This window comes from Aethalodelphis obliquidens, unplaced genomic scaffold, assembly GCF_003676395.1.
Source record: "Aethalodelphis obliquidens isolate GAN/ISIS:26980383/991018 unplaced genomic scaffold, ASM367639v1 scaffold23, whole genome shotgun sequence".
In the NCBI taxonomy this organism is placed as follows: Eukaryota; Metazoa; Chordata; class Mammalia; order Artiodactyla; family Delphinidae; genus Aethalodelphis; species Aethalodelphis obliquidens.
The window spans coordinates 25,022,695-25,040,027 of record NW_020837967.1 but is presented as its reverse complement, the minus strand read 5'-3'; the positions used below and the strand labels follow the sequence as shown (position 1 = coordinate 25,040,027).

The window sequence follows — 17,333 nt, the reverse complement described above, 5'->3', positions numbered from 1 at the left end:
TGTGAAGTGGCACACATTTTAGCTGTTAATGGACGTCATACACTGAAGCCAGTAGATATCCAACTTGATAACTTGTCTGAAGGAGAAATTCACCAGAACTGTCACCGCGTGGGCCACGTGTGCCTGTGAGAGCCAGGCTCAGACTAGGTACAAACTAGATGTTTGTGAAATAATTGCTTCATATAAAAGTTTTCTCTGTCATGTGTACTCTTTAAAATAGATTATTTAAAGTTCTCCGGGTGGATCTGTGTTTTCTTGAAACTGGGGTTTTGCTGTATTGTGCAAATAGAAAAAAGTTTTGCCTAGAATGCCCAGCCGTTTTGATCAGTTACAGATGGCAGCTTTGACAAGGTTAAGGTGATAACGGAACATTTTTGGGCGGGGAAGAAAACTGGCCCCCTTCCTGGCGTAGGCAACTACAGCCTGTTTATATCCTTGTCCTGTTTGTGTCATTCTTGGTTTGTCTCTGATTATGCTCGTGGCCCGAACGTGGACAAATCGCACCTCAGGATTTCAGTCCCTCCAGACGTTTGCCGATAAGCACATAAAAAAAAAAAAAAAACCAATGAGAGATTACTTGCACTTGTCTAGTAAGGAAACACATCGGCTGTGATAGCCGGACACGGGAACAGTGCGGCAGGGCCAGCTCTGCTCCACGCTGCGGGCGGGACGAGCCTAAACGGGCCGGACCGATCTGAGGTCACACTGCACAACAGGGATAGCATGATCCCTGATCTGCCGCTTCCTTTTCTACGGATTGATTCTAAATAACCTGGGACCTGCTTAGTGTTGGTGAATAGAGTTTCTCAAAAGTGTTCTAGAACGTAAGCTACGTGGATGTCTGATAGCAGCATGATGGTTGAATAAAGCACGTACACGTGATAGACTGCTATCCTCCCATTGAAACTGTGCTCGTGAGGAATTTGCCATTACGCCGGAAGAAGGGAAACATGGTGGCTAACGGGGCTTTATGGCCACATTTGTTGGGTTTGAATTCTTCTCCCACCACTTGCAAGCTGTGTGACTTGGGAGAGTTGTTCAACCTCTCTGTGCCTCAGTTTCCTCCTCTGTAAAATGGGACTGACAGCAGTTCCTACCTCGGAGGGGTGCTGGTGAAGCTTAAATGAGTTAGGAAAGCACTCAGTAAGGACCTAGCACACTGTCACCACTATGTAAGTGTTGGCTGTCGTTTGCGCTGCAGATGTTGGGGAATGTTGATGTAAAACCAGAAAGCAGATCAACACTAAGGCTGTTTGAAAATCCACATCCTCACACACACACAGACTAGAAGATATACATCAAAATGACCGTCTCTGGGTATAAAGACTACGAGCGATTTTTGGGGTTTGTACTTTCCTATATTTTTCCATATGCTCAACAATGAGTGCGTATTACTTTTATAATTTAAAAAGCAATCGGGACTTGTAGAGTTGGAACCTTTCCTGCTTAGCCCGTGGTTAATCGAGGTAGCGGGACGCCCCAGGCTTCCTTCCGCCTCATGGGTGTTCTGTGTCACAGTCCTGGTCTCTGCCGGTTTGTAGGCAGTCGCTTAATGTCTCTGCACGGTTCAGCAGTGTTCAGATCCTTCCTTCAGCGGCAGTAGAGCAGCTCTAAACTCGGGCTGCCAGAGTCATTTGAGGAGGTTTTGAAATATCTGGGCCCGGGCTCCTGGCGGCACTGATGAGATCCCCTGTCTGGGGGTGGGCCCTGGGCGGTGGTATGGTTTAAAGGCTCACAGGGAAACCCTGATGCCCAGCCGGGCGGTGGGCCACAGCCTGGAGCTGGCCGGCCGCAGGTGCCGGCATTCGTTACCTGGCAGAGGGCTCTCCTCCGGAGCAGAGCCCCTCAGTCTCAGAAGGTGGCCCGAGCGTGTTTCCCACGTCCCCTGAAGACAAGATGCCCAGAGAGCTTGGTAACAATAGACACCGGACCCTAACCCGGAGCTACTGAATCTGAACTTTCAGGGGCAGGGACATTGATAATGTGTATATTTAATGAGCCCAGTGGGTGGTTACCTTCGGGGAGGTGTGGGAACTCTGCTAGAGCCTCCGTCTCATCCAGACGCTGGGAAGAGCTGGGGGCCGCGGAGAGACGCGGTGCCTGGCTGCCTGCCTGCCTCGGAGACTCTCACGGGGTGGAGCTGGGGTACTGCCTACGGGCGTGGGGAGGCGGCGTCCCCCGACTGCCGTGCGCTCGTGGTTGACGCCCACCCTCAGTGATGGTGCTGGGCGGGGGTGCTGGGACCCACAGCACAGGCAGCACCCAGGGACCTGGCAGGAGTGCCTTTTATGGAGCCCCACCCAGGCCTGCTGAGTCAGCCTCTGGACTGGGACCCAGGGTCCTCACCTGAGCGGCCCCCTCGTGATTCCTGCCCACACTCGACGCGGGTTCCCAGACCCGCCCCCAGAGAGCAAGCAGCCGTCCCGCCTGAGCTGGGGATGGAGTCCAGGGCCCAGGGCCACACTCTGGAAGCCCGGTCCCCTCGGGCATTTCAGAGCCCTGAGCTTGGCCTCGCTCACGTGCATGCGAAGTCCTGAAGTTCTTGAGCGCAGCCTGTCGCTAGGCGCGCAATGGCAGAACAGCTGGCTGCCTTCCAGCCCTTATTCGTGGGCCGTGGCTTCTTCCAAGTCGACGAGTGCTGGGGTTGGGAGTGTGTTTTTGTTTTATAGTCCATTGCTTTTTTTTTTTTTTTTAATTTTATTTTTGGCTGCATTGGGCCTTCCCTGCTCCATGCAGGCTTTCTCCAGTTGTGGTGAGCGGGGGCTACTCTTCGTTGCAGTCCATGGGCTTCTCACTGCGGTGGCTTCTCGTGTTGCAGAGCACGGGCTCTAGGCGCATGGGCTTCAGTTGTTGTGGCACACGGGCTCAGTAGTTGCGGCTCACGGGATCTAGAGTGCAGGCTCAGTAGTTGTGGTGCACCGGCTCAGTAGTTGTAGCATGCAGGCTCAGTAGTTGTGGCATGTGGGCTGTAGGGCACAGGCTCAGTAGTTGTGGTGCACGGGCTCAGTAGTTGTAGCACGTGGGCTCAGTAGTTGTGGTGCATGGGCTCTAGAGCACAGGCTCAGTAGTTGTGGTGCACCGGCTCAGTAGTTGTAGCACACGGGCTCAGTAGTTGTGGCATGTGGGCTCTAGGGCACAGGCTCAGTAGTTGTGGTGCACGGGCTCAGTAGTTGTAGCACGTGGGCTCAGTAGTTGTGGTGCATGGACTCAGTAGTTGTGGCACGCGGGCTCAGTATTTGTGGCTCTTGGGCTCTAGAGCACAGGCTCAGTAGTTGTGGCGCACGGGCTCAGTAGTTGTGGCTCACGGGCTCTAGAGCACAGGCTCAGTAGTTGTGGTGCACTGGCTCAGTTGTTGTAGCACACGGGCTCAGTAGTTGTGGTGCATGGGCTCTAGAGCACAGGATAGTAGTTGTGGTGCACGGGCTCTGTAGTTGTAGCACGCATGCTCAGTAGTTGTGGCGCATGAGCTCTAGAGCACAGGCTCAGTAGTTGTGGTGCACAGGCTCAGTAGTTGTAGCATGCGGGCTCAGTAGTTGTGGCGTGTGGGCTCTAGGGCACAGGCTCAGTAGTTGTGGTGCACGGGCTCAGCAGTTGTAGAACGTGGGCTCAGTAATTGTGGCGTGTGGGCTCTAGGGCACAGGCTCAGTAGTTGTGGTACATGGGCTCAGTAGTTGTGGCACGTGGGCTCAGCAGTTGTGGCTCTTGGGCTCTAGAGCACAGCCTCAGTAGTTGTGGCGCACAAGCTTAGTTGCTCCGCGGCATGTGGGATCTTCCCGGACCAGGACTCACACACGCGTCCCCCGCACTGGCAGGCGGACTCCTCACCCCTGCGCCGCCGGGGAAGGCCCAGGGTGTGGTTTTCAGCAGTCACGGCCCAGGCAGGCTCCCCGTGCACATCCTCCCTGGCGTAACCGCGTGCCTCTCTGTCTCGCAGGCTCCGCCAGCAGCCCCCGGCCAGCCGCAGCCATACCTACCGGAGGAGGGAGCAAGAAGCCCGCGAGGAGCCGGCCCGGGCCCCCAGCCCGCCCGCGCAAGCCACCCAGGGGCCCCGGGAGGCTGGCGGAAGGAGCGAGGACGTGATGAGGAAGGCACTTTGCGAGGAAGGGCTGGGACTGGCGGGTCCCGCCAGATGGCAGAGCGTCCGCGTCGGAGGCCAGGCCCAGCCACGGAACCCAGGGGGGCAGATGCCGGCTGGCGTCGGGGAGAAGCTGTTCCAAGACCTGTACCCGTGTGTGCTCGGAGGCCACGGCTTGACCTCCGAGAAATCCCATTCGCTGCCGAGGGTTCTTTCCCCCGAGAGCCTGAGCTGTGTGGAGATTCCCATCCCTCTGAGCGACGGGCACTTTCCAGGTGTCCCTCAAGTGGCATTTCAGCCTTCATTCGGTGCTCGCGATTCGGAAGCCACCAGGAACCCCGAGAAGGGCGGCTCCTCGGCCCCCTTACCCCGGCCTCGGTTTGGGAGACCCCTCAAGCCTCCATCTTACGGCTCCCACCAACACTGCAGGGCCGGCGCGGAAAACGGCAGCTACGCGGACAGCCGGCAGCCGGACTCGGCTGCCGCCCCCTCGGCCAAGGCGAACGACACCGCCAGGCAGGAGCCGTGCGCGCCTGACCCCGGCCTGGAGCCCCCGGTGTATGTGCCTCCGCCCTCCTACCGGTCGCCGCTCCAGGCCGCCGCACCCGCCTGCCCGGGGGAGGCCCGAGGGCGGAGGCCCGAGGGCGGAGGCCGCCACGCGCAGCGGCACCCGGTGGAGAAGGCTGCTGCCGGCGGCCAGCCCCCTTCGGGCCGCCGGGGAGCCGGGGAGGAGCTGGGGCCCAGCCCGTGCTCTCCTGTCGGGGTCCTCCCGCAGCCCCGCCCCGCCACGGCTTGTGACGGCTCCGTCCTGTACATCCCCTTCGATGACCCACGGATACGACACATTAGACTCGCCCGACCCCACGGGTTCTGGGAAGACGTGAAGCTGGACGGCCCTGTCCCTGCCACGGAGCCGGCGCCTGGAAGCCTGCAGCGGGAGGCTGTCGTTCGGGGCCCCTCGGGGAGCGAGAGCTGGCTGTGGGACCGGCTCCCCGGGGGTGGAGAAGATGGTGGCTTTGCTGAGCACAGAGACGCTTGCGTCGTCACTCGGAGTCAGCGGCCGGACGTGCACGCAGAAAGCCTCGTCTCCTCCCCGAGCCCCGAGGGCGAGAGTACCTGTGAGATACAAACCCAGCTCAGAAAGTTCGAAGCTGGGCTGCAGACCAAGAAAAGTTCAAAGAAAAAAATGAGCGAGACGATATTTTGTTTGGTTTCCATCCCAGTTAAGTCAGAATCACATCTGCCAGCTACAGATACGAACAACAATGACTTAAAACAGAACGTGGATGAAAGGCCTGGGCCCGAGAAGAGCGCGGCTCTGCGAGAGCAGAGTCTGCTGAGTTTGTCCTCCACCGACCTGGAGCTGCAGGCGCTCATGGGCGGCATGACTGGGAGGACGGAGCTCCAGAAATCAGACCCGGGGAGCCCCGGAGGAGACCAGCCAACAGACGACCCCAGGTTCCCACACCCTGTGAAACACCGAGCGCTCGCGTGTCCTGGCTCGTGGCCCGGGCAGCAGTACAGAGACCAGCAAACGCAGACCAGCTTCACCCAGGAATCCCAAAGCCCGCGGCCCGTCCCTGGGGAGATGTGGGGAGGGTCCCCCGACACCGCGCTGCCTCCAAGATGTTTGGACGCCTTCGAGGTTCAGATGCACGTGGCGTTGGCGTCCAGTGACCAGAACCAGAGGCCCGGGGCTCCTTCCCCGAAAGGCCAAGGGGGGCCCCTGAGCCCGTGCGGCGGCGGCACCATCTCAGGGTCTTCCTCGCCCAGGAGCCAGGCCCCCGCACCAAGGGCCGGCCCGGGTGAGCCACGCGTGGACGGCCGTGTCCGCGGAGGCAGCCCGGTGCCCAGGGCCGAGGTTGTCAAGGGGGCGACCACAGGCCCCTGCAACAGCAGACAGCCGTTTGGGCAGTTCCTCCTGAAGCCCGTCAGCCGCCGCCCCTGGGACCTGATCAGCCAGTTGGAAAGTTTCAACAAGGAGCTTCAGGAGGAGGAAGGGGGCCGGGACGGCGGCAGCGGCCGCGAGGACAGTGAGACAGAGCCGCCCTGGGGAGGCCGCAGCCAGCCCGTGTCCACGCGCCCAGGCCTCCCGGAGGGCCGGGCACCCGAGGACCCGGGGCCCAGGCCGGGGAGCGTCAAGAGCAAGCCCGAGAGCTGGGCCGAGGAGGCGAGGCCTTGGGCCCCCGGGCCCCGGCAGGCAGACGGCAGCGGGCGCGCCGCAGGGCCGTCGCCCCCCGGGAGCCGGATGGCGGAGGGGCGGGACCGGGAGGTCGAGGCCGGGGCGCCCGAGCCGGCCGTCAGCCCGAGGCCTGTGAGACGAGCCGCGTCTTCCGGGCCGAGCGGTGCCGCAGCAGGGCCCCCGCCCGATGCAGCGGAACCGAGGGCGCCCCCGCCGAGTCGGGAGCTCAGTGCTGCGGAGCTGAGCGCAGCCAGCGCGCCCAAGGCGGGCGGTGGGGGGCGGGGGACCACGGGGGCCCCCCTGTCCGTGGCTGGCAAAGCCCGAGGCCTGTCGGCGCCAGACTTGAGGTCTGTGGGGCTAACGCCGGGGCAGGAGCAGAGCGCCGGCCAGTTAGCGGGGTCTCCGGGGGAAGTCAGTGCACTAGAAATCCCCCCAAACGAGTCCCTGCAAGCCAGGGCCGCCAGGATCCTGGGCATTGAGGTGGCTGTGGAGTCCCTGCTGCCAGGCGCCCGGAGGACGGGGCGGAGTCAAGACCCCGAGCCTGAGGGAGGCGCCCGCGGGCTTGAGGCCCGCAGGCGGGACGCAGCGGCCGGCCCAGCCCGGCGGTGTGACCCCGCCGCGTCTGCCGACGCCTTCTACAGCAGGAGGAGGTGTGGCTGGACCGAAAGCCCTCTGTTTGTGGGAGAAGTGGGCAGCGCCCGGCAGGCTCCCCAGGCCTCCGAGCCCGCCGGCGTGGACGGGGCCGTCCCCAGCAAGGCCCCCGAGCCTCAGCCCAGCCCCCAGGAGTGCCAGCCCTTCCATCCCAAGGACGTGGGGACAAAGCCACCCTTCAGGTCCACCTTGTTCCATTTTATAGAAAGGACCCCAAATTTGACAGCCTCCGAAAAGAGGCTCCGAAGCACGTCCAAAGTGATTGAAAGTTTACAGGAGAAACTGGCGTCCCCCCCGCGGAGGGCAGACCCCGACCGCCTGATGAGGATGAAGGAGGTGAGCTCTGTGTCTCGGTTGAGGCTCCTGACCTCGCGGGGCGCGGACTCTGCGGAGGAGGCCGAGGACCTGAAGGCCGAGAGGGGCCCCGGGGCTCTGAGCGCCAGGCACAAGCTCTCTGACCCCAAGGGTGCCCCCCCGCTGGAAGAAGACGGGCATCCGACAGCACAAAGGGAGGAGAACGGCGCTCAGGACTTCTGGTGCCCAGGTGAGGATCGGGGCAGGCGGGCGGGCGCGTTGTGTTCAGTCGACGTCCCGAGAGCATCGGAACACAAGGTTGGTGGATGCTGAAACCTGCAGGTGCAGAAAAGGTGCAACTGACCCTGTGAATTATGGGCCAAAAGAGTCTTCATTTTACCAAGAATCATCCAGAAGCTTTCCTTAAAAAGCAAGATCTTATAGTGTATTTTAAATGATCCAGTCTTGATAGAAATTATCTATGTAAGCAACTAGGTAGAATTCCAGACATAAACAACCTTGGGGGCCCCCAACTGTGAAGAGGTACATCAGTAAAGTGTTCCAGCTTTAGTGCAGGAACCTTGATCAGTCTCGTAGGAGACCATGGACTCTGTATTCTCTTCCCAGATAATAGCCATTCACCCAGATAACCCTCGTTGCTCTATTGACCTGATGGGAAAAGACGTACCAGTCGATTCGATAAACTCCCCGCCCCGTGATTCTTGCAGAATCCTTTGTCCATTTTTATCTGTCTTCACCACCACACCATTCCTAAGACTTGAGAGGTCTAGACAGAAATAGCAGTTTGCTTTTCTCAGTATCCACCTACCCCTGGAAGTTCACCCGCCAGCCCTCTTTCTTCCAGCCCCTGCGCTCTCTGATGGCTAAGACCCAGGGGAGCTGGCTCTGGCCGCAGCATCCTGCAGGCCCATGAGCCCTGCATCCTCTCACCTTCACGTGTCTCCTGAGCCTTCTTCAGCATGTAGAACTACAAGGCAGGTTCCCATGACAGTGACAGCGGTGCCCCCAAACGCCTGTTCCCTCTCGGCTCTGACATGAACAGGCGACAGAGCCCTTGGCATCTGTTTCAGGCGCCGCGGATTATCGATTATATACCCTAGACGTGATTAGAGGAAATTCAAAGTCCACATCATAAACTACCGACTAGAAGGGACCCTTCTGCTGGAAGGGTGAAGTGCGCCCCTTTCTCAGTGTTCCGGCGCTGTCCCCAGACCCCGACCCCAGCCCAGCCTCGTCAGCCAGGCCCTCCCATCTGACTAGCTGCGCCGACCTGGTGACCCCTAACCCTCGCTGCTCTGCTTCCTGTTTTGAAATCCAAGGGTTTAAAAGGAGACGGAGAAGATCACTGGTTTCAGCTGGAAGAGTCCCGAAATTTTGGTTAAACAAAAAAATCTCCTTGGCACTTTTTCGGTTTTCCCACAAATGCAGAGTGGTTCTTACGAGCCAACATTGCTCCCACCCTCACTCAGCATCCATGATCGAAAGAACTCGTTTGTCAGGGCCCTCTTGGGTCATCTGAGTTGACAAAGTTGGTCTTTGCTGCGGAAGAGAATACCTGGAATGCAGAGCCTTTGCCATCACGGTGGAAAGTACTCCGTGGCCCATTTTGTGAGCCATTGGGATTTGTCAGGCTGTAGCATGAGACCCTCTGCCCCCACCAAAAATAGGCCCCTTGGCTTTCAAGTGCTGGTTACAAGGATATCATCACAGGCTTTTAAAGGGCGTTTCTTTATCTATCAAATCACGATGATTTTGTCAGTGCTCCTGAGAATTATAAGGATTTTGAAGTAAGACACATCCTGTTATAAGGAAAACACCGGTTTGTAGAGATCGCTATGCCTCTGTCCGTGGCCACGTATTTCGGGGAATATGTTGTAACAAAAAATTTCTAGTTCAATTCAGTACCCCCTCAGTTTGTAGCCTGACCTTTTGACACGTGAATGGGGCCAGATGGGTGTCTGAAATCACCTAGGTAATGTTGATTTTCATTTTAGCCAGCCATTCAAACTCCACCCCACCCCCATGACTTTATTATTATATTTTTTAACCATAGTTTCCGACAGTTCGAGATTTTGATTACTTTCTTGTCTCTCCATCTGGTGCATTTGTTATTGATACACAGTAAGATGACCAGAAATCGGAAGGCAGAGCGCTCCTCGTGGTCATAGCTACCTCGAGCTTCCTGAAGTGACCGCATAGCACGACCCACAGGCACGATTTCACACACGTGCAGTGGCTCAGGTGACCCCGTCAGCCTTCCAGGTGATGGTCACCTGGCCTCGGGATCCAAAGCCAGTCCTTCTGAGAGGTCTTTGATTGACATAGTAAAGCTTGTTGCTCACAAGCTTTTGGACTCTTTCCTTTTGATGAATTTTATCATTTTAGGCACGAGAGTCATCATCTCCATCCCCGCCCAACCCCTGCCTCTGTCACCCCAGCGTGCCGGACCCCCTTCACTGCCCCTGAACTCACAGGCCACTTAAGTTCAGATTTTGTTCTGGAATTTTCCAACAAGATTATACCGTGTACATCTGTAACCACACACGCACGCACACACACACACACACCCTTCTAGAACCTTATTATCTGTGTTGTGCACCCATTGTATCAAAGACTTTCCTTCAGCTTAAAGATGGTCATTTCCGTGAACATTTTTTGGTGGTTTTTTGCGCTCTAGCTAAGAAGTCAGCAGCTCAAAACTAATTCAGGTCCTAGACGTCATCTCTGCCGAACGGATTCTGTTCCAGGTGAGAAGTGTAATCCTGGCACATCAGCGTCCGAACCTGCTGGTCCCATCAGCCTCTGCTGGCTGCTCTCCTAATAGAAGTTCAGGAGAAGAGTGGGGGGAGCCTGTCTGCTTGGGCCCACGGTGGGGAACCTGGGGCAGTTTAATGATGCCAGATAATGCTGTTAGAAGGCTGGGCGTCAGCACGTCCTCAAGGGCAGTAGCTTTTGAGGGTGTTCATGCTCGAAATACCCACGAGGGCGGGCCTTAGTGATTTGTCTTCACCTGAAATGGTGCCCATGGGAACCAGGATTCCAAATACCGAGGGTGATGACTTGTCTGTTCTCTGGACCTCTGCCGGCCGGTGTGGTAGCCCCTGGTCACACACGGCTCCTGGGCACTTGCAGTGTGGCCTGTCCACATTGAGGTGCGCTGCAAGTGTAAAACACATGCCAGAGTTCACAGACATTCACCCCCAAAATCTAGAACTTCTCAATAATTTAATCTTGATCACCTATTGAAATGATAACCTTTTGGATTTATCTGGTGAAATAAAATACATCACGGCAATTAATTTCACCTATTAATTAATTTCACCTATTTCCTTTTGTTTGCTTTAACACGGCTACTGGAAACTTTAAAATAACACGCTGTGGCTCACGTTATATTTTTACTGGACCTCGACCCGCCCATGATCTGAAGAGGGAGCCCCTTATTCTACAGAATTCTCTCCGTGGCCCCCTGTCTCTGGGCCCTCAGCTTCCGCAGTGGAGGTCAGAGAGCAGGCATGTTCCGTGGAGGCATCTCCGTGCACCTGCCCTCGGGTGGGCTGCTCCGGGCCCGGGGTCTGTGTCACTGGAGGCTTAATAGACACACAGCCTCTCCAGGCCTCTCTGCTGTCGGCAGTGAGCCCGCCCGCCTCATTCTCAGCGGCGAAAAGGGCGTCTTTGCTCACAGGGCGTCCCTCCGAATCCACCTAAGATGAGGCCGATTGAGCAGAGATGTAGGCTCAGCTGCTACCCATGCTGCCACAGTGGGTGTGAAGTGTGGACCCTCGGAAGGCGGCTGGCTCGCGGGAACTCGGCTTCCAGCCAGAGGGGCACTCGGTGCAGCAGATGTTTACAGAGGGGCGGACTCCTTGCCACGAGAAGAGCCTGTCCTGTCTGGCTTGTGGCGTGCGGCTCGAGCGCGACAGACGCTGCCTTAGTCGTCGCGGTTGCGGGGTCTTGTCGTAAACACATCATGGGGCATCGAGAAGGTGTCCAGAGGAGGCGGCCAAACATTTTGCTGCCAGAGGGGCGGGCCTCCGCGCGGCCTCCAGGATGCACGTGGTCCAGAGGCTTTGGGAAGAGCTGGCTCTGCAACAGCTGTAGTAACTGCTGACTTGTACCACCCTTCCAGGTTTCCTACGTGTTTTCTCTTGAGAACTTAAGAACCGTTTGAGCTGCCGTGGCAGGAAATTCTGACCATGGGAGCCACACGCGTAAGCCTCAGGTTTGCCTGGGCCCCAGAGATCTGTGGCCCCCGAGGGCCTAGCCACAGCCCTAATGACGGTCTAGGACTGTTGTTCTTTCGTGTGGTGTCCCGTTTCGGAAACCCAGGCCACCTGGGCCCAGTGTGTGTGCCTGTAGAACGGATCAGCGTGGCAGCCCAGACTCCCAGGGCCTGCTGCCGGCTGTCGGGTCAGGGACAGGAGCCCTGTCATTGCCAGCCCAGCTCTCAGGGTCTCGGGGTCCTCAGGCCCTTCTGGGACATCACTGATCTCAAGGACGCACATTCTGCAGCAAGGTTTCCTTAGAGTTGTAATTTACGCGCACACAATATCCTCTTTACTGTCAGCTAAGAGCGTCACTGCTGCTTTACAAGAGTTGCATTTAAAGTTAATTATGTTCCACTGTGAACAACAGGAAGGGACCATCAAAATACTAAGCAACTCCCATTTTTCCATCTGTGATTAGGCAGTGGTCATACACGTCCCTTTAAAACAGCCTTTAGACTGTTTAGATAGCTTTTCACTCCGTAGTAAAAAATACCAATAAGATGGGTGAGATGTCTGAAAATGAACGTTTCTACACGTGTGGACTTGGTTCCCTAAACATATTTATTTCTGGTCTGAGGCTTAAACAGACAACAGACCAGCTGAATATACCGCTACTTGTCTTTCGTTTTCTTTTTTGCAGATTCGTACGACCCTAGCAGAGTGGAGAGGGTGTGATGACGCGCCAGTGGAGTGCGGGGCTGTCCTCTGCTAACAGAGTGATCTCCGAGGTGGCCTCAGCCCCGCCGCCTGGGAGGAAGCTGGGACCCTCGCTGTGACATCCTGTCCCCACGGCCGCCAGGAAACTCATCAGCCCTAGAGAGTCACTCTGTGGAAGTAAAGCAGTAGTCGGTTGAAACCATCTGTTTTTATGGCACGAAGAGTTAATACCTGTCTTTAGAAAAGAGTCACAAAGACCCTCCTTAATGATGGGTTTAGCCAAGCTGGTAAAGGATTTGGTGTTAATCTGGCTGTATGTGAAAACTCAAATGTGGATGATATAATGAATGATTTTTTAAAAGGACCGTGAATGTCGTAAGTCCCCCTTCGCTTCCCCGTGGCCTGCGGTCCCCGCTCGTGTCACAGAGTCTGGGATGCAGGCCACTGCTAGTGTGTCAGCACTTTGAGTTCTGGGGAAATGTGAACGCATATGTATGATCCATTTCTCATCAGTCTGGCCTTCTGCTGAAGTCACTTTACGTATAAGTAACTTGCCATCAGAGAATAAAGCCGTAGCTTTTAAGTCCCCGAAAGATTCAGACTTGTACCATAATGAACTAAGAGTGTTATTTATCTGGCAATGAGATGCTTTGATCGTTTGCAAACATGATGTTGTCTGCTTTGCACTCAGTATTATCTATTTTTATTTCCTGTATGGATGTTTAGAAATTCTTTATATGAAAAATAATTGCTGGTTTAAAATAGACCATTTTAACAAAGTAACTATATTTCTTTTTACAAAAACGCTATTTTTCTATGATGTAAACAATTGTTAGGTGGCAGATTTTTAAGGAAGTTTATTGTATTTAAGACTCTGTATCCCTTTGTGTGAGAGGAACCCAAAGAGGGTTCACATTTGCTTTAAAGCATATAGCCCTTACCCGTTCACAACTCTGCTACTTTTAGTTTATCTTAGAAAGAGATGTCAATATAGGCATTTTTCAGGGTTAATAAAATTAACTTTTCACAAAGATTTTTTTACAAAGAGAGCTGTACGGTTATATTTGAAAATAACCCTCTTAAAACCAGCCAACATCCTTAAGACAAATTTTTGCTGCCACAGCCACTAGAATTACCAAAAAACATAGTTTCAGCTTTGTACGTCCGTGGGGATCCGCCCTGAGACCACCCCTCCCCTCCTCCCACCCCGCCCCTTTAAAGAAATACGTATTTTTACCGAGAATCATCCTTAATCAGTGTCTGCATAGTTTTCAAAAGTGCTAGAGACGTTGTATGTATGCCATTACAAAAGTATTACGAGGCCTATGTATTCTCCTGTTTACTGTTGCATTAACCTGCGCAAAGTTTATGCATTTTTTATGCGTTTGTCCCTTCTTTCTAAGTCGGGCGTTCTTGGGAGCTAACATTTCCTGAATGGTTTCTTGTCTCCTCCCTCCCTCCTTTTCCTCTCCTTTTTTTTTTTCGTTTTCTTTCTTCTTTCCTTCTCTCTGTCTCTCTCTTTTTCAGAAACCACCTTATCTATTTTTAGGCATTTCAAATTCCTAAAATGTGAACTATTGGGTGGTCTGCAGTTTGGCCCTAAAACAACTCTGGGCTTTCATGGCCTGTTTTTATCTGTACCTTATGATTTTATTTCATCAGAACTTCATGTATTTGGATGGTAATAAACAACACAGAATCCAAGCAGTTCTGAAAAGTCTTTTCAAACACATTTCCCCGCAGCCTTGGTTCTTACCTGTTACTCCTAGTTACTCCTTTCCAGATTTTGGTTCCTGTGAAATTAGAGGATTCTCTGCTTCTCACAACACACGGGGACGATGGGCCAGGCCTCTGCCAGGAATGGCTGGAACTGTTTTTCCCAGGAAAGATGTCGTGGGGAAGAGCCTGCTTTACTGTGCTGTAGTTGGTGAACCACGGGGGTCATCTGGTAGCACTCAGTGAGGGCGGCTCCTGGGAGTCCGCACTTGCATTCCTGTTAAGTGCAGATGAAGGAGGGCATGTGTGTATATACGTATGCATATAGACACATACGTGTATCATCCATGTACATACATCTTAACGGTTCTGACTTCCCCTTACATTTTGTTGGTCCCATCTAACACTTCTTTTAACCCAAAGAATCCAATTACAGCTTATTCCTCGAGAGAAAGAGAAGGGCCCTAAAGGGAAGAAATTACCGAACCTTATGTATATCACAAACCAACCAAACTGCGACCCTCTTCCTTTCTTCTAAATTGTTGTATCACAGCACTCTAAAAGCGTTCTGAAAATGTGGCGGAAATTATCAATATTTATACTTCTAACCTTAATTTCTGGATTCCAGCCTGTACATAAGTCTTCCGGGGGTGGGGAGGTGTGGGGATGGTAACTTTGAAAATGCGGCTTTAAACTTGCGTATTCTGAGGTAAATAATACAGTCTCTAATCAAAAAGAGCGTTTCCAGGGCTTTTGGAGTTCAGCTGATTATGCTTTTATTATTTCTGTTTCTTATACACACACAACCCTCCGTTATCATTTGTGGCTGGTAAAGAAGTTTTCATATTTTGTGTTTGTCTTTCTTCTTCTCATTCGGATGACTTACTATTAGTGTTTAATAATTGGTGGCTTATAAAATTAAAAGTTCTCATTTTGGCTATTTGGACTAAAAGAATTATATGAGGAATCACATTTGAAATGTATTTGTATTTCTCGATTTGCAAAAGAAGGGGACTATGTTAATATAGCTGTAATTACCTTTCTTTGAAGAAAATTTCTGAATGATTGAAAACCAAATATCTTCAGTATTGTTTTGAACCTTCCGTTTCTGCAGACCACAGGAAACACCTAAGGATGCACAGCCCCTGATGGCATCTTCAGAATTCTTTTCCACGTTGTACGTGAACTCTTTGGGTTCCTTTTTTAAAACTCCCTTAAAAATGTATGTGCTCTCTGAGATCCTGGCTTCCTTCTGAGAGTTGTAGGTTGAGGTTTGATTCATGTGGAAATTCTCAGTAGATCTTTCCTTTTCCACGTGACTGTTGGTGAAGGGCTGTCTGTCGTTAATGGAAGTCCGAGTGTTTGAACTCAAATGACTCTGAAACTAGACACCGACCGCTTTTTCCCGCAGTGAAATGACCTGCTCTGATAGCACCTTGGTTTAGGCCTTCTGGGGAAAAGTGATGAACCTGATCCTCTGTTGACACGACTCCTTCCCAGCTCTGAGCAGAAAGGGCTGATGGAAGATAAGATCAACCCACCATCTCATCCGTGACCCTCCAAGATCTTGTTTGTGTGGTTTGGCTATTCTTTTGTTTAAAATGACTAAATTATACACAATTCAGTGTCAGGTCAACATCTCCTAGTAACTGACCAGCACAGCAGAATCCCTCTCTGCAGATCTGGGCTTAGAGACTTGTACGCAGTTACTTTACTGCTGGGACTGTCTTTGTTCCCCCAGGTCCGTGTGCGCGCAGGAGACGGTGCCCCAGGGATGGAGTGAAGGGTGGGAGGTGTTTCTTAAGCTGAAGCTATTGCAGGCCTGGGGGATTTTTGCATTTTCTTCTTATTTTGTTTTGAACTGCAGATTCTGTACATCTGTGTGTGGGAGGAGAGTTGCTTCTCAGGACAAGATTTAAGAGACAGATTCCAAGTGACCTTTAAGAGTCTGCCTGGTGGGAGGTCCTTTGCCAGGACCGTGGGTTGGTCCACTTGGGGACCCGCCAAGCCAAGACGGGGGAGATGATAAAATAACACGAAAGATAGAATGGTCCCCCAGCCTGCATGTTTTGTTTTAAAAAGAAAAAGGGGTGTGGGGAGTGGTGAAGACTCTAATTCAGCCTCTGGAAAAGGTGGACGGGGCCCAGCTCACAGCTCCCCGGGAGAGTCTCGGGTCCGCGGGCGGCGAGGGAAGGGGCAGAGCGCCTGCAGAGCCCCGCCCGTGGCTGTTGAGGGCCCCATCACGGCGGTGTGCACTGCACAGGGCAGGGAGGTCCTTGTTCTGTGGCCTCTGCTCAGCGACTGGACTTGAACCTCCGGCAAGTCCAGGTCGTCGAGCGATTCGTCCCAGGGCCTTGACTGGGGGGTGAAGGGAGCCCTCCGCTCGAGATGAGCCCCCTCCAGGGGGCAGCCAGGCCGCTGGGTGGCCCACACCCCGTCTCCGGCCCCTCACCCCACGCACAGCAGGGCCAGTGTCGGGGGGACCGAGGGAGACAGAAGGCCAGTCCAAGTCCAGGTGCGTTCGGCAGGGAAGCCAGAGCAGCCCGGGGAGAAGCGTCGCCTGCGCGCGATGCAAGTCAGCCCGGCGCCCGGCCTGCGCGAAGCTACGCCGAAGCCCTCAAGTCACAAAGCGGGACAGACAAACGCAGGGGATTTGGTGAAGGCGGCGCCCCGTAATCCCATCATTTCTTTGGGCACCGGTATAACGTATTAACACAGTAAGGCGGGGAGAGAGGGTCCCAGGAAAAGACGCAGCAGGTCACGGCCGATTCCCAGCCGCGGTCGTGGCCCCCATCAGGCTGCCCCCGAGACCCTGACTGGGGAGAGGTGAAGCGGGGGAGACGAGTGGCCCCAGCAGAGCTCAGCTGACTGCCTTCAAGGGGCTCTTCTTGTGTTTCTCCGCACGATGTAAATACTGGCTATTTCGGGATGGTTGACCCGCTAGGTGACACGTATTCCAAATAAAGACTTCGCTTGAAAATACCTACGTCTGTTGTCTTTGGCCTTGTGGGTGAGAGCTGCCCCTTAAGCCTTAAAGGCTGGCCCCTGGAGGGTAGCAGGCTGCAGGGGGGGCAGCTCAGATGGGGCCGGAGATGCAGGAACATGGGGCCCAGGGAGTTGGGGCACCTCTGGTCCCCACCGAGCGCCTCCTGGGTGTTCCAGCGCCTCTGCATCTTCTGCAAGGTGGGGAGAGGCCTGGAGTCGACCTGGGGACTGAGTTTGTATTTCGACTCTACCACTAACCGTGTGGCCTTGCACACGCCCCTTCCCTGACTTCTGTTTCCCCGTCTGCCTCTGTTACCCCTTGAACATAATAATCAAGTGTATGAAAAAGCCCCTGCCTGACCCGTGATGGGTGTTCGGTGCACAGAAACGCACGAAGACCTGCAACCCGTGGGAAGCCGGCAGAAGGTTTTCAAATCCAGGCCTGGGTCCTGCAGGGATTCACTGCCTTGTTTTCAGTAGCGCGGGT

General features: G+C 54.4%; 1 protein-coding gene across 2 annotated transcripts in view; it reads left to right on the top strand.

Moving 5' to 3' along the window:
- Positions 1-15,150, top strand: part of JCAD (junctional cadherin 5 associated) — a 38,326-nt gene extending 23,176 nt beyond the window's left edge. For both annotated transcript variants that reach the window (XM_027122010.1, XM_027122011.1), the window contains exons 3-4: positions 3,935-7,452; positions 12,129-15,150. In XM_027122010.1, the coding sequence (XP_026977811.1) occupies positions 3,935-7,452; positions 12,129-12,163 (3,553 nt within the window). In that variant the 3' untranslated portion in view covers positions 12,164-15,150. The remainder of the gene's footprint in view (positions 1-3,934; positions 7,453-12,128) is intronic.
- Positions 15,151-17,333: the final 2,183 nt, after the last annotated feature.